This window comes from Phoenix dactylifera, chromosome 4, assembly GCF_009389715.1.
Source record: "Phoenix dactylifera cultivar Barhee BC4 chromosome 4, palm_55x_up_171113_PBpolish2nd_filt_p, whole genome shotgun sequence".
Classification (NCBI taxonomy): Eukaryota; Viridiplantae; Streptophyta; class Magnoliopsida; order Arecales; family Arecaceae; genus Phoenix; species Phoenix dactylifera.
The window spans coordinates 9,317,806-9,332,924 of record NC_052395.1 but is presented as its reverse complement, the minus strand read 5'-3'; the positions used below and the strand labels follow the sequence as shown (position 1 = coordinate 9,332,924).

At 36.5% G+C, this 15,119-nt stretch overlaps 1 protein-coding gene across 1 annotated transcript; it reads right to left on the bottom strand.

The window, feature by feature from the left end:
• Positions 1–3,126: 3,126 nt before the first annotated feature.
• Positions 3,127–13,771, bottom strand: LOC103706852 (protein tesmin/TSO1-like CXC 5). The gene is made up of 8 exons (XM_008791105.4): positions 13,200–13,771; positions 12,330–12,437; positions 8,706–8,883; positions 6,282–6,629; positions 5,805–5,908; positions 5,608–5,702; positions 4,220–4,621; positions 3,127–3,685 (listed from the first exon to the last, which is right to left on the bottom strand). The coding sequence occupies exons 1-8, from the start codon at positions 13,436–13,438 to the stop codon at positions 3,468–3,470; spliced, it is 1,692 nt and encodes a 563-aa protein (XP_008789327.1). The 5' UTR covers positions 13,439–13,771; the 3' UTR covers positions 3,127–3,467.
• Between the last annotated feature and the right edge of the window lie 1,348 nt (positions 13,772–15,119).

The window sequence follows — 15,119 nt, the reverse complement described above, 5'->3', positions numbered from 1 at the left end:
TTATACGGCGCTTTACCGGGGGTCAGTCCGGGCAGCTGCCCGATCCCCATAAAAATTGTATTATATATTATTTAATATATATAATGTAATATATAACTATATCATTGTTATTATAATATTACTTTTTATTTATTATTATTATTATAATATAACTCTTTAATTATTATAATAATAAGTTATTATTATAATATATCATCCTGTCACAAATTATCCGAAGGACGCACAGAAAGGACAAAAGAGAGTAGCATAAGAACACATATTTTTGATACATTTAAAAATCAACTGTCAGACGCATTGCATTGCCAAACCCAGATTATTAATAAAAAAATAATGCTTAATATAAATAATAATACAAATCAAAAAAATTTAATACATTAATTATTTTTAATAATATTTTAGTAAAAAAAGTAAAATTAATAATATTAACAACACTAATAATGATAGTATTTTAATATAAAAATAATATTTTAGTCTTATTTTTAATATTTTTTACTTCTGGTATTTTAAAATATTAATAATGTTTAATAATATAATAATATATTAACAAAATTATAATTTATTAGAAACTAATAAAGTATTTATTTATACTTATGTATTGATAAAATAAATACTCAAAAAAACTATAAGATTGGAGAAGCCCGGAGGTAGGAACGGACGGTGTGATATGGAAAAGCAAGCTTGGTTGCCATTGATCTAAAAGCTTATTTTTGAAAAAAAAATCTAAAAGTAAAAATTTTATTTTTTTCATCACAATATTTTTTATGTTTTTTTAAAGAAGTTAATTAATTTGGACAACTTATGAAGAAATAGCATGGATCGTAGACATTGTGTCCTTTTTATTGTTAAATCCTACCTTATCCATGGCAATTATATATCCGATCCTATATTTAGGTTTCCTCGAAGTTCTCGTTTAAAGTTAACTTTTGGTCCTATAGAAGAGTCAGTGTTGGTAGTCTAAAAAGAATTATAAAATAGTCATTTGCCAAAAAAGTAAAAGATGGTCATGCCATAACAACAATTATTAATCCATCTAGTATTTGAAGCATGTCACCGTCCGCTGGGATCGCCAGCAAAACACCGGGCCGCGTGTCAGTTTGTCGAGAGATGCTTTTTTTTTTTTTTTTTTTTTTGGTTAAAAATAGGAGGGGAGGGGGAGGGACCAGCCCACCCGCGTAGCAGCCCCATTACTGAGCCCCCCTTCCACTAGGGAATGTTCGATACAGGTCGCAGGTTTCGCATGCCTTCCCCGACCCGTGGGCTCACCCCACTGGGTTCATCGCCTCACGTGTGGGTACGTCACCCCAGTGCCACCTTGATACAAGTGGAAGGAAAGCATAACCGCCAACAAGCCAGCCGAGCGTGGGGCATCCGGTCCCCTAATTTAATCGACGCCCGTGCGTTTCGAACCCAGGCAACTTGGGCGGAATTATCGCCCCCTTACCACCAGGCTACTACCTTGGTGGCGAGAAGATGCTCTTTGGATTAACAAACGTGACAACTAATCTGCACTTTTTTTTTTTTTTGGGATACATCAGACTTACACTAATTTCGCATGAATACAGCTAGCTAAATTAATAGAAAGAAGACTAATACAGTGGTAGAGAAATAGAAGCATGCTGAATTTAGAAATTTATTCTAAAATGGTGGACAGCAAATGAGGTGATCCAATCAACAACTCTACTCGTCTCACAAAATATATGTACAGTCTAGAAGGCACGACATTCTTTCAGCATATGCTAAATGTCATCCAGTAGCAGACCTAGCGTTTAAAATATACGTGCGAGTCGTCTTTTTAAAAAAAATGTGCATGTAAGAGAAGTACTAGGAGCCATAATACGTTAATGCGCAGCGAAAGCTGTGGAAGATTTTGATGCCATACATCCATACATAACAAACCGTGTCCTGAAAAATGACTCCCAGTTGGAAAAAGGCTTAAAACCTGTTCCTCGTGTTTCTAAATTGTTGCATTCATTGGATTCTTCATCTCCGTTGCCCACCAAAGTCAGCCTGCTATACTTCAAATCCAACTTTATTTCACTTGTATGCCTTAATTTTCCTTACTCTTTTCAAGAAAAATGACTCCCAGTTGGAAAAAGGCTTAAAACCTGTCCCTTGTGTTTCTCAATTTTGTATCCATTGGATTCTTCATCTCCGTTGCCCGCCAAAGTCAGCCTGTTATACTTCAAATCCAACTTTTTTTTCCCCTTTTGTGCCTTAATTTTCCTTACTCTTTTCAAGAATGCTGTGCTTGCTATTTTGTACCCTTTCTTGGTCTTGATTCTTCATTGTGTCTTACTGCACATCAGGAAAAATAAAGGAAATTTTAAATTTTATCTTTCCTATAGACTTGCATATGAATTAGTATAAAATCATCCTCACCAATTGGTTAGCAATGTCTGTATTGATCTGTCCACCATTCTGAAATAAATAAACTTATACAAATGTTTCACTCAAACCCCTAATATAATACCCAAATTAGTACTTTATACTTGTATGTCAAATTCCCAATATCCAATTTATTTTCGAAGTTGGGAAGATATAAACCTTGAGATTTCTCTGCATAACAAGCATCCAGTGCACCTATTATTCCGCTAGCCACAACTATGCCGTTGAGATTGATAATGGGATTAAATGCTAAATTAATTTGTATACCTCAATCCCTAGTTTATTTTGTCACAGAATATAAAACATGCATAATGTTGTTTGGACTCCAGTTGAAATTTTTCTATTAAATCAGGGAAGCTCCCTGGAGAGATGCAGGTTCAGCACCACAGTTTTGAAAAATTACACACTGACACCCCACACCCAACCCCCACAAAAAAAAAGGGAAAAAAACTGTCTGAATTTAATGTTAGAAGAAAAACCTTTATGCTGCTCTAATAATTGTTCTCATATCTTGATCAATAGCATCACTTCTTAGCACGCATATTATGATTCATAAGAGTACCGAAATATGTATTCTTCTCAAAAAAGGATACTGAAATATGTAACAGTAAAACATAAGAAATAAAAGACTAGATTTCGGTAGCTGATGCTAGTTTCAGATCATGCTCTTCTATCATAAAGGTGGGAGCTATTATAAAGAGAGAAAATATCATATGCACATGCCAGAGCACGATGTTGGGATTCAATCAATTTAACTAGATTATTATCAAACCTTCTCATAGCATAAGCTAAATGGTTCCAATTAGTGTGTCAAAAGGACAAGTTTGTATGGTGCATAAACAAAAATGTATATGCAGTGATTAACAGTCATGCTATAAGCACACACAAACTCTAAAGCCAGGTGAATAAACTATTTATAAATTACATTGATTAATGAGTTAAAAAAAAAAAAATGAGCTCGATCAATTCTAAATCACTGATCGGCCCTGGCATAGCCTTCCAACATCCCCACACTTTCAGAAAATTATGCAAAGATGCAGCAATATGCTTTGAAAATTGCTATATTTTTTATTCTTATTTCTCTAGATGTCCAAATTCTCAATCTGAGGCTTTATGTCTCCATCATTCCGTGTGATGGGTTGCCCAACAGGTGGGTACTTATTGGAATTAGTCGGGAAGGCTTTTACAGTCTGAGACATCTCTTCAGAATTCGACGAGGGGCCTCTAGCAACACCATTAATAGTCAACTCCTGATGACTGGAAGGTTCAGATTTCATGGCCATCGATGAGTACTTTGTTTCTGTAACAAAGAAAAGCAACTGTCAGTTCTCCCAACACCTGAACAGAAAAAACTAGAAGATAACTACTTACCATGACTGACTGAATAATAGCATTTTATTTGGTATCATTTGAAAGGGGCTGCTAATTTCATGTGGCATGTAAGTTTATAAAGTTTCAGGCTGCAAGAAGTTCATCCTATTTCAGATACTACACCTTACCATTTTCTTCTTTTTTTTTGCAATTCAAAGACTATCATATCAAAAGGGTGTGGTGGGCCGCTGAAGCTCATAATCCACCTATCCTTCCTTTGTTTTAAGAGGGAAGGAAGGAGGGAGGAGCATACTCCATCTTTCATTAGATTGTTAAAAACTAAACCAAAAGAAAAAGAAAGAAAGAAAAGAAGTAAACATGATCAATGTGAATATCACCAAAATAGGCGCTATTATCATCCTTAAGGTAGCCCGAATATCGGTAGACAAGAATTGACTTGTAGTTGTAAATATTATTTCTATAATCAATGCCCATGAAGATGATTGCGAGAAGCTCGGTTTACCTTTTATTCTTCCATATGTTACAAGCTTACGGAGACAGTCTCGGAACTCCGTCAACACACATCTCTCTTGCTCTGCATAGACCTCTGACATATTCTGTTTGTAGGGAAATCTTGGAGGTATACCAGTGTCTCGAGATGCCATGAACATTGTGTCTTGCTCGTCACACATAAGTGCTAGCGTGCCAGGAGACATAGGCCTGCCCCCTTTCTGGCCATCAGCAAAGTCGGATACAGATTCTTGCATGCTTGTTGTGTCAGCATGAATTCCACTTGAACATCCATCAGCTGATGCTTTCTGTGCATCTGGCTCCATCTGTTGCTCTTCTCTGTCATGGTTTGATGAGGTAAAGGAGCTTTCCATTGGATCTTCCATCTCCCCAAGCTTCTCCTGAGCTTTTCCATCTGGAAAAATTCAACTTAGAGAGTAAGGATATGAATAGAACCAAAATCTGATGACTTCTTAGAAAACCTTGATTAAAAGAAGTTGGTCGATTACAAAACAGATTAAAACTAAAATGCTTTAAAGGGAAATTTTTAGTCAGATCAATAATCCCTGCAACTAATTTTAAGAGTTTACCTTAATTGACCAAAAAAACATTCCTCTTGTTAAAGTACAAAGATGCCAACAGAAACTTGCATGCATAACATCAAAGCCTCATATCTCTAAAGAGATGTGAGCCTATCTTGACAAGACATAGGTATTCAATTTTCAAGAATGTCAAAATAATCCGCAAAGCAGCCCTCTCATTTCCACATTCAATTAAACAAAAGCAACCATAAGATTAACAACAGGACAAGTCACAAGAATCGCCAGAAATCAACCAAGAAAGAGGATGAGAGTCGAGAAAATTACATTGAAGTTTAAGCAAAGAACCTTAACTGCTCAGGAAAATATTAGAAAAAGAATTCTGGTCAACCATCAGGATTAAAAGGTAATTGTAATAAATTATTATCCTTCACAATCTGCTCCAGAAAAAAAAAGAATGCTATGAAACATTTTCATAGCAATTCTAAGCAACAAATTGAAAAAAAAAAAATCACGTGATACTTTTGGATTTGATTGATCACATAAGGTGATCCTTAAGAGCTGAAGAAAAGGTTTTCAAGGAAGAGATAAACGTGAACTTAATTCCCTTAAATTATAGGAGAAAGAAAGAAAACAGACATAAGTATAATCACTCTCCTGATTATTCTGATAAGTATAATCGCTCTTCTGATATGACAAAGTGACTGGTTATTAACAAGGAGTGTTCTGATGCAAAAAAAGCTTAATAACCATCTCAACGTCATAAAATATAATAACACATTCATTCATCATACAGAAACTTTATAAGTAAATTGATATGGACCAGTTACTGCAAAGCTTCCTATTTTACTACCACTCATACCAGAAAATGTTTTGGCAGCCTCTCCTGATACTGCCACCAAAAGCTTGCACAGCTCCTTCACATCCTCAGGTTGGACAACATCTGCTAGAAGAGACCTTCAGGATGAATGACAGAAGTTAATTCTCACAAAAGCAAGTAAAGAGTACCTTAACGAGAATTTCAACATGAAGTAAAGAGTAGAGTAACTAATTGCCTACCTGTAAGTGACTTTTGAAGACCCTAATGGAGCAGGATTAACAGCACGAGCTACAGGAACGGAAGGAAAAGAGGCAGCAGGTCCTGAAGTCTTGAGATGACTAGCCTGATAGACATGGAAATTTGGTGGAATCAATGAGAATTTGTACTCTCCATCAGTTTCAGGTTAGCGTAAACACATTGATCCTTACCAGCACAGGCAATGTGGGGGTGGGGGGGGTGGGGTGGGTGAATGGAGTTGATACTTTTAATATCTTAATCAGGTAGCCACCATAAAAGGCAAGTAATTTTAGCTATTTTACATCCCAAGCCATCTTGTTTGCAAATTTCCAGAGAAGTGGGGTAGAAGATTGCATAAAGGAGAAATGCAAGGTTTTCATCTGCTATTTGTTAAGCTGATCTATCTAATTAACAAATATAAAACTAGCCAGTTACTATGCTGCATATGACACTTCATAAGTGCGAAAGGCCAGAATTACCTGTCCAAGCCTGTGAATGGGCTGATCCTTTGATGATGTGCTGAGGAAAAGCTCCGGGTTTTTCCTCTTCTTTGATGTTGAAGGAGAGAGAAATCCAGAGGGTCCTATAGCCCCATTCAAGGCAGCATTGGCAGCATGCTGCATGTACAGAGCATTTCCATGGTCACCACGGAAAAGAGCTCTCCTCTCTTCACTCCCTTCATAGTTCTTGCAATCCATACATTTGCAATTTTCAGAACAGAGAATGTTGGCTTGGAAGCATTCACAGTACTTCTTGAGGCACCCTGACTTCTTGCAGTGGCATCCTTTGTTGTGTTTCCCCAACAAAGGGAGGTCACCTGCCTCCTCCTAGCATAAAAAGGCAAATTCATGTTAGTAGGCAAACATGAATAATTTAATAACATATAAATTAGCAAACAACACAGTTTGATTAAAATTGTTACTTTATTATTCTGAAACCCCGGGTCAAAATTATCCAAAGTGGATCTTTTAATGCAGTAAGATCTTGTACAAGAATAACTTGAACTAGTTATAACTATAAAATAGGATTTCTCTTCGAGAAAGAATTTCCTTAGATTGCTAGCAAGAATTTTCATTAGATGCTAGCTTAATCTACTCTGACTAAGTCATTTCCTTTTTCCCCTATCTCCTTGAGAGTTTGTGACAAATCAATGCCAGTTCCAAGCCTGGTTGAAAAGATGAAGAGTTGATTTTAGGTTGACCAAGAGTCAAAAAAACATGTCAAAATATAATATGCAAAATTAAGAAAGGATTTAGAAAAGGTATGCAATGACAAAGAAGCAGCCTTTAATAGGAATGGATGGCAAATGAGGATTTAAAAACCAACAACAGATAGTTAGGATGAGTCTTTTTTTCTCGGAGAACAAGATATTTAGAATAAGTCATGGTTATGGTTATGGTTATGTTTATGGTCATCTTGAAAGTGCATACTTGTGCACACATATTGTATATTTATATGACTTTCTTTCTGTAACTGATTGGCACATGTTGTACAAGGAAAATGACCCTATGATCAATGCTTTGGCCATGTGATATATATACATATATAGTTATAGTTAAAAAATCACAAGCAAGTTCAACTGAAAAAAGTAACTAAATTGGCAACATTGATTTAAAATGTCGCATCAGGCCACATTGCAGAAGTAGTCTGGAAACTGCACTACATTGGGCATATGTGGTCCTCACGCATTATTAGGAGCTTGCAAAGGTTCCAGCAGTCCGCATATGCAACATAAGCCCTAGGCTGGTGACCGCATATTCTTCTCCTCCCTCTTCTCCTCATTTGATAATTGATAGATTTGATCATTGTGTTAGCATACTTGAAACTTAATCACATGGAATAGTGAAATATTATTATTACTATCTATATGAATTAACATTTTTATGGCCCTATGCCACTTTGTTCCTTACAACTATAATAGGATAAAAAAATATATCATACCCTCTCGCCCTTCTTAATAAACCTTTATGGCCCTTCTTAATATATCATACCCTCTCGCCCTTCTTAATAAACCTTTATGGATAGCATGTACTAAAAAAATCGCATTCATAATTGCACCCAAGCAGGAATGCACACCAAAGAACTAAAACATGTCTCTACAAGATATGGAAAAAATGTTAGATTACAGGACATATCAACATGGCTCTGGATCCAGGCCAATCATAGACATCTCAAACGAACAAAATAAATCTGAGCATTGGCCAGCACAAAACACCATGGAAAGATCCTTGATGTGGAATGCTAACCTATGCAGGAAAAGATTGTATACGATGTAACACTGTTTGGTTTCAATGTTGATGCACTGTAAATAAATCCAAGATTTCATGATAATAGAAAAACTTGATGGACTCAGTCGCTGAAAAACATGTAGCTTTGGCCATCCAATGCAAATGAAAAAAACATTCAACCATAACTGAATAATCTCACTGATCAATTTATCGTAAATATTTCAGCAGGAATAATTAAAATTGGAAATAAACAGCAATAACTCTTTTGCTTAACAACATGAAAAAGCTGTAATCTGGAGAAAACAAAAACCACCCAAAAATATGAGTCACGTTTTCCTCCCTTAGCAGGGAAATCGGGGCAAGGAAACATGTCCTAATTCATTGATATTACCACTACAAAATCTATTGGATGTGCAAAAACAATACAATTGCAAATGTAAAGACAAAGAATGCATTAATTTTGACGAACAATTCATGAAAAATTGATGCATTATATAGCATCAAAGGGCATCCTAAGTTAACACACTGTTTTGAAAAGCAGTAACCACCAGACCATCAACGTACATGAGTATATGTATGTACATATGTATATACACACATACATGCACCTGTGTGATTTGTGAAATAAACCATAAAGGAACCATTTTGTACTCCAGTAGATAAACAAATGCATACCCTACTATCTCTGGCTGCATGTGGACTACTGCCAATCTTAGGCCTAAAAGCATTAGGGTTGCGCTCTAGAGTAGCTTCAACAGCCTCATGCCTAGCAGTTTCATTCTCGACATTGTTGCAACAGTTTGCACAATTGCACCCATCACAGTACACCCCAGATGCAAAACATTCACAGTACCTAACAATACAAAATGAGAATCAATATCAAATAATGAAAAGGTAAACAAAAGGAGATGATAAAATATCATTTCATTAATACCAACGAATTATACAGTACAAAAGGCTAAATTATTAGCAGAGCAGTGTAAGAGAGCATGAAAAGAAGTAGATACAGTTAGCATATCTTGACCTTTTCAGATTCATTTATTGAAATGTCAAAGAAATTGTTGTAGCTATGTATGAGAAAGTAACAAAATGTTTTAACATTTTATTATTATCGAAGACACTGATTTCAGTCCATATATTACCTTTTCCCAGTTCAGAATTTACAGAAAAACCATCAGCAACAAGCATGAAAATCATCAATATCTTTGTTCTGCTATAAGCACTATTTTAGCAGTCTGCAGCCAGCACCCAGCAGGAGACATCATTTTTTTTTTTCCTTCCCAACTTATTGCAGCTTAAGTGGGACTTTTATTTTAAGTTAAAGAGGAAAATGACATTTTGCTCTGTGTAATGTTCTTATTCTCCACGTATGAGTATTCTATAACTGATGAAACAAACATGCAGCAGTTTCTTCTTTTTTTTCACTAGCTTTATACCATATAACAAAACAAACTTCAAGAGAAAAAAATGAAGACACATTTTTTCCTCAAAAATTCTTCACAATACAACTACAGCTTAAATCCAACAACGATGGCAACCCCAGGAATCACATTTTCCAAGAAAAAACTAAACAGAATATGTTGATGAAACATACTGCTACTTCAAATGTATATATTTGCATGCAAAATATAACTTTTATCTCGACTACATGGATGAACATGCCACATGTATGAGCATCATATGACTTAGTCACATGCTGTTGTCTTTAAATAACAATTAATTCAGGATTAATAATTATATTCATACCAAAGGAGGCAAGATATGTTGTGGTGCACATCTCACACCACTACCACCTTAAACATGGTTTAACCAACACATTTATGCATATCTCAATTAGTAACAAGCTAGATGCATAGGTAATAGATAAGCATCAACAATATAAACAAGCATGCTTGTTTCACACATGCAGAATTCCTGTTTGTACAAACTAATCACCATATAAGACAGCACGGTACAACTTGGGTTTTATTAATGGGTCTAATAAGTTACCGTTACAGAATTGCTTGCGTGTCATGCTCACAAAAGCATGAAACTTACTGACTGATGTATGCCTGCATGCATTTTCACACATGTCGAGTTTCTGTTTTGTTAATCTTCATATAAGGCAGCAGAATACAATCTTCATATAAAAGTGTGCAACAAACTAATCTTCATATAAGGCAGCACAGTACAACTTGGGTTTTATTAATGGGTCTAATTACTGACCATTACAGGATTGCTGGCCTGTCACGCTTGCAAAAGTATGAAACTTACTGTCTGACGTATGCCCTAAGACAATTGTCATATGGAAAGATTATACAGTTCTGAAATATTCAAGGTGGTCAGAGCAGGTGTCTGATTCAAACTGCAGGCAGCTATTAAGCAGACATTAACTGAAAAAGGAACAGACTATTTTATTGCTATAGCATGTTTCATTCACAACATGAGTTTTATGTAACTCTGAAGTAGTAGGCCTAACAGCTTCTATTCCAATAGATTTACCATAATTAAACGTAAAAAAGTTGTTAGCCGTGATGACATGTTCATGGAAGCAGCAACTAAAGGCATATCAAAAAAGACATCAAGGTGGAAGTCTAAAGGGTCAAGGAACAACACCTGTCCAGTGAGGAGCACAAATCCTCATGACAGTCTCAGTTAATGCCCTTGCCATTTCCAAATTATCAGTCCCTGCATACTTCGATTGTGTGCTGACAAAATCCTTTATTTAGATTTTTAGGTGTTCAAAAATGGGAGAAGATTAGTGACTTTAGTTGGCCACTGTTTAATGGCACAAGGTAAAATTCAGGGTTGACAAGACAATCAGCTCGCTTAAGAAATCATCCAACATAATCACCAACACCAAGAGTCCAAGTAAGAAAAAAGAATGGGAGTGGCTGGTCCTAAAAGAAGCTTTCAGGGTGACGTTCATAATAATTTAAAATCCTTACTTGACAGGGTTTAGTATTGGAAAGTAATTCTTATTTTAGTTGAAGGCCGAGTTTAGAGTCTAAAAGCCATATGAAATGTATTTTAAAGTGCTTTAGATAACTTCCTACATGGGACACCAACGAACCCAAAAATTATCTTACCCTTCGCTAGCAAGGAAGTGTCTTGCGTACATGAAAGAAGTCTATCGTATGCAGCAATTTTAGTAATGCACTATCACATAGTGCTCTAGAAAAACAAGGTTGCCCATTCAAATAAATTTCATACAACTATAGACACGCAACTCACCTGATTATTCGAGTATGCTACTAAACTTAAGCACGTGCTTTCTAAGTGTCTGTTTTTACTGTGTCGAGAAGTGTAGGTTTGGACTAAAAACACAACAAACATATGTTACTTGCATATTGTTTTATACATAAATGGATAACTTACAATATGGGCACCTTTATCATTGGTTCCCAGGATCATGGCACCTATTATAAGCCTCTAATAGTGATGAGTTGGAGCTGGCTTCCTTAATTTTAGTGGATTTCATGCAGGAAGTATCTGCCTTAAGTCGCAGCACACTAAGAGGTCTCTTTCTCATTTCATTTTTAGCCATTTGCAGTGCAAGGATAAGCTTGTCTCATGCACTTCCATTAAGTCCTTCCCTCACTTTCCGCACAGCCTGCCTTCCCAACTTCTCTTTATCCACTTACTTAAGACATGCTTGCTTTTTCCATCTAAACCTCTTTAACTTGTGTCTAGTTTATTCAGGATGCCAACACCAGTATCTTGTCTTGCAATATCTTTCCACAGTATGATAGCATCAATAGTAGTTGGAATTAATGAAAACTACAGATCCACCATGGATGTATAAATGTAAATGTTTTCATGCATCGGGGTAAAATACATAAGAATCCCCTGTACATCATAATTCAATAGTTTCGTTCATGTTATGAAAAAAGGAACCTCCATTTGTTATTATCTTTGCTAACTAATATGTACTACATTTAATGAGTACAACAAGCAATATCTAGGAACAGGCCAACCATACCTTTGTTCATTAACCATGCTATCATTTGCTATCAAAAAACAATCTCCTTTGAGCATGATAAGATACAGTCCAAAAGTGCACTATGTAGAAAACAGAAATTGCAACTTAAGCACCACTAGATCAGCTATAAATCCTCAGTATTTATACTTGATGTTGATAATGATTTTATTCTGTCATTTACCATAATACACAATCATGTTAATAAAGTCATGCATGAAGAAATCAATCATGTTAGAAAGTGTAACGCATGAAGTAATCAAATGGTGGCCGAAAACAGTATCCACAACCAATGCCAAAACTAAAATAAATAAATAAATAAAACATTTTCTTTGACCTACAGTTTCAAGCATCTTGAATGTTTGCAGTTGCAGTTCTTTTTTCTTGTAGGGGTACCATCTTTTGCTTCATATAATGGCCGTGGACGTAATTTGGGAGACTCCGGTTTTCTGAAGAGATAAAGGGTTACTATGACATGCTGTCACTAAAGAAATATATATATTGCAGCGAAACATCAATAAACTTCCAAAAAATTTTGTGATTATACACAAAATCGTTCCAGTGATCGTCACTGTTCTACATGTTAACAACTAAATATGATAAGAGGCGGGAGCGTGAAGGGGAAAAAAGGAAATTTTTTTACCATGAGCAATTACAAATCTAGCCATCTATAGTAAAGTATCATTTATATGAAAGTTTGCTCCATAACAAAAAATTCCTTTCCTTTGTTTTTTTCTGAGAAAACAAAATATTCCTTTTTCATTCAATTCAATTATGGAACTTTAAAGAAACTTCTCCACCGCATCTATAAAACCCGGTATCAAATACTATCTTCAAAACTCAAAAATTGGGCATTCTTTCCTAAAATCCAAAAGGCTTTCAATTCATTATCTATATGAAGATGAGGAAACGAAATAACCCCTTCTTAACCCATCCAAAATTCAAATTGAATTCAAAAATCAGCAAAGGAAAACAGTAAAAATGAGGCAAAGAAGGAACCTTTCAAGGTAGAGAGGGGAAAAACAATCAGAGCAAAAATAATCATGCTGTGGGATCGCCGGTTCCCAAAAGACAATCGCGTAGCATAAAAAACCCGAGAAAAAACAAAAAAAATAAGCCGAAAATAGAAAACCTAAGATTTTTTTAATCTCTATACATATCACCCCAAAGAGATCGGAAAATTAGACAGAACTGATGAAAGAGACACTCACACAGCTATCGGAAACGAAGAGCGGGAGATGGGCAGCGGTGGCGGCGGCAGCGACTGCTGCTGCTGCTGCTGCTGTGACGGCTTTTCGAGGGCCTTCGAAACCGCCGCCGCAGCCGCCACCATCGCCGGAGAAGCTCCACCGTACGCCGTCGTGAAATCAAGCTGCCGGACGAGCTTCTTGGGGGGCAAATCAGACGGCGCCGATGCAGCAGGTCCAATGCCTTGCTCCATCGGAGCCATCAAATCCGAGATTCAAGAGCCAAAAACCAATCAGAAAATTTATGTCACAAGAATCCACTCCCGCAAGGAAGAACCAAACCCTCCATCGACAAAGATTCCAGAGAATTGAAGCACCCCAAATCGATCACGGTCCCATCGGAAATCGCCGAGAGGGTAGGGTAGATGCCAACAAGCGGCACCGGAGATCCTCGCCAGCGTCGGGAATCGAACCGCGGGGATGCGACGAGCGGAAAGGCGGAGACGGAAAAAAGATGGGATTTTTTTCCCTTGCGCTCCGGGAAATTTTTGGGTAAGAGACGAAGGGGAGGAGGGGACGAAGTAGCGAATGACCTCTCTTTCTTTCTTTCTTTCTCTCTCCCTCTCTACTTTCAAATCAAATTCTAATATTGGACGGACGGATTTCGTTGACGGGAATATCGGACGGACAATGACTCGCATATAGATCGTGTGGCTGGAATTCATAGGCATCGGGATGCCGGCTTCCTCGCCGTCAGATTCCGCGATGCTATCTTAGAGTATCGATTTCTTTTTTTTTCAAATTAGACAAAAAAAAGCTCCGGGAGTGGTCATAATATTCCGTAACGGATAACATCAAACGTGCGTCACATCATATGGTGAGCAATCTTAAACGTCATGACAGCCGTCGGATGGATTTTAATCATGATTTGGACGGTGGAGATTCTGTGAGCTTCTGAATATCTGTACGGACTGTGTGATTAAAGCTTAATAAGCCTTCCCGCTAAAAACTACGCCAGAAGTCGTCTCGGCGTGGGTGATAGGTTCGGGACACGTGTAGGGGTGAGATTTGTTTAGACGTCGCTGGCTTCGAGGGCAAGACGAGAGCTTCTAGATTTGTAGAGAGGCGAGTGGAGAGAGAAGAGTTTGGCCATTTGGGGGCTATAATGGTCAGAAAGTTGATTCGGATTTACCAGAATGCGCCAAAAAGGAGAAGTTTTCCTTGACGCCGAAACGCCGAGGTGGCTGTTTACGGAAATCAGTTCTTTGCCGTAAATTTAGGGATCTACGGTGTACAATATACTACGTGAACTGTAATAGGAAGACGTTAGCTTAACTGATATTTTAACTGCCGGGAATATCGGAATTTAGGAGCTCTGATATCACTTCATTTATCATGACCGTTGGATGACAGTTGTAAGATTATTAAATGTTTTAAATCACTTGGAGACGTTGAAAAGATTGCTTAGATCAGAGCCGTCACTTTGGAGAAAATGAGGTTGATATTTATGAGTCAAAAAATAAGTTTGAACTTGAAATTTAAAAGGCGCAACAGTCGGCACGGTGCTCCATGGCTTAAGATTATGAACCCAATTTAATTAAAGTTTTAAAAAGAGATAGAAATGTAATATTTTTATGAGAATAAAATTCTCATATTTCATGAGAAAAAAAATTATGGGGGACATAAAAAAGTTATTTCCCACTGATTAAGAATTGAATTTTTTTTTTCAAAAGTATCCATGATCCATCAAAATTCATAGATAAGATTTTTTACTTTATTAAAGATATAATAGGTATGTTATACAGCTTTTCTAAAAAAGTGATGCTCAACTAAACATGTCATTTTACATGATGAACCAAACATAGCAAAACTACGGGTATCATATTCTCAAGAATTATCTTTTTTAAAAAAAATTAATAAATAAAATTTTTTTCTGCGAACTAA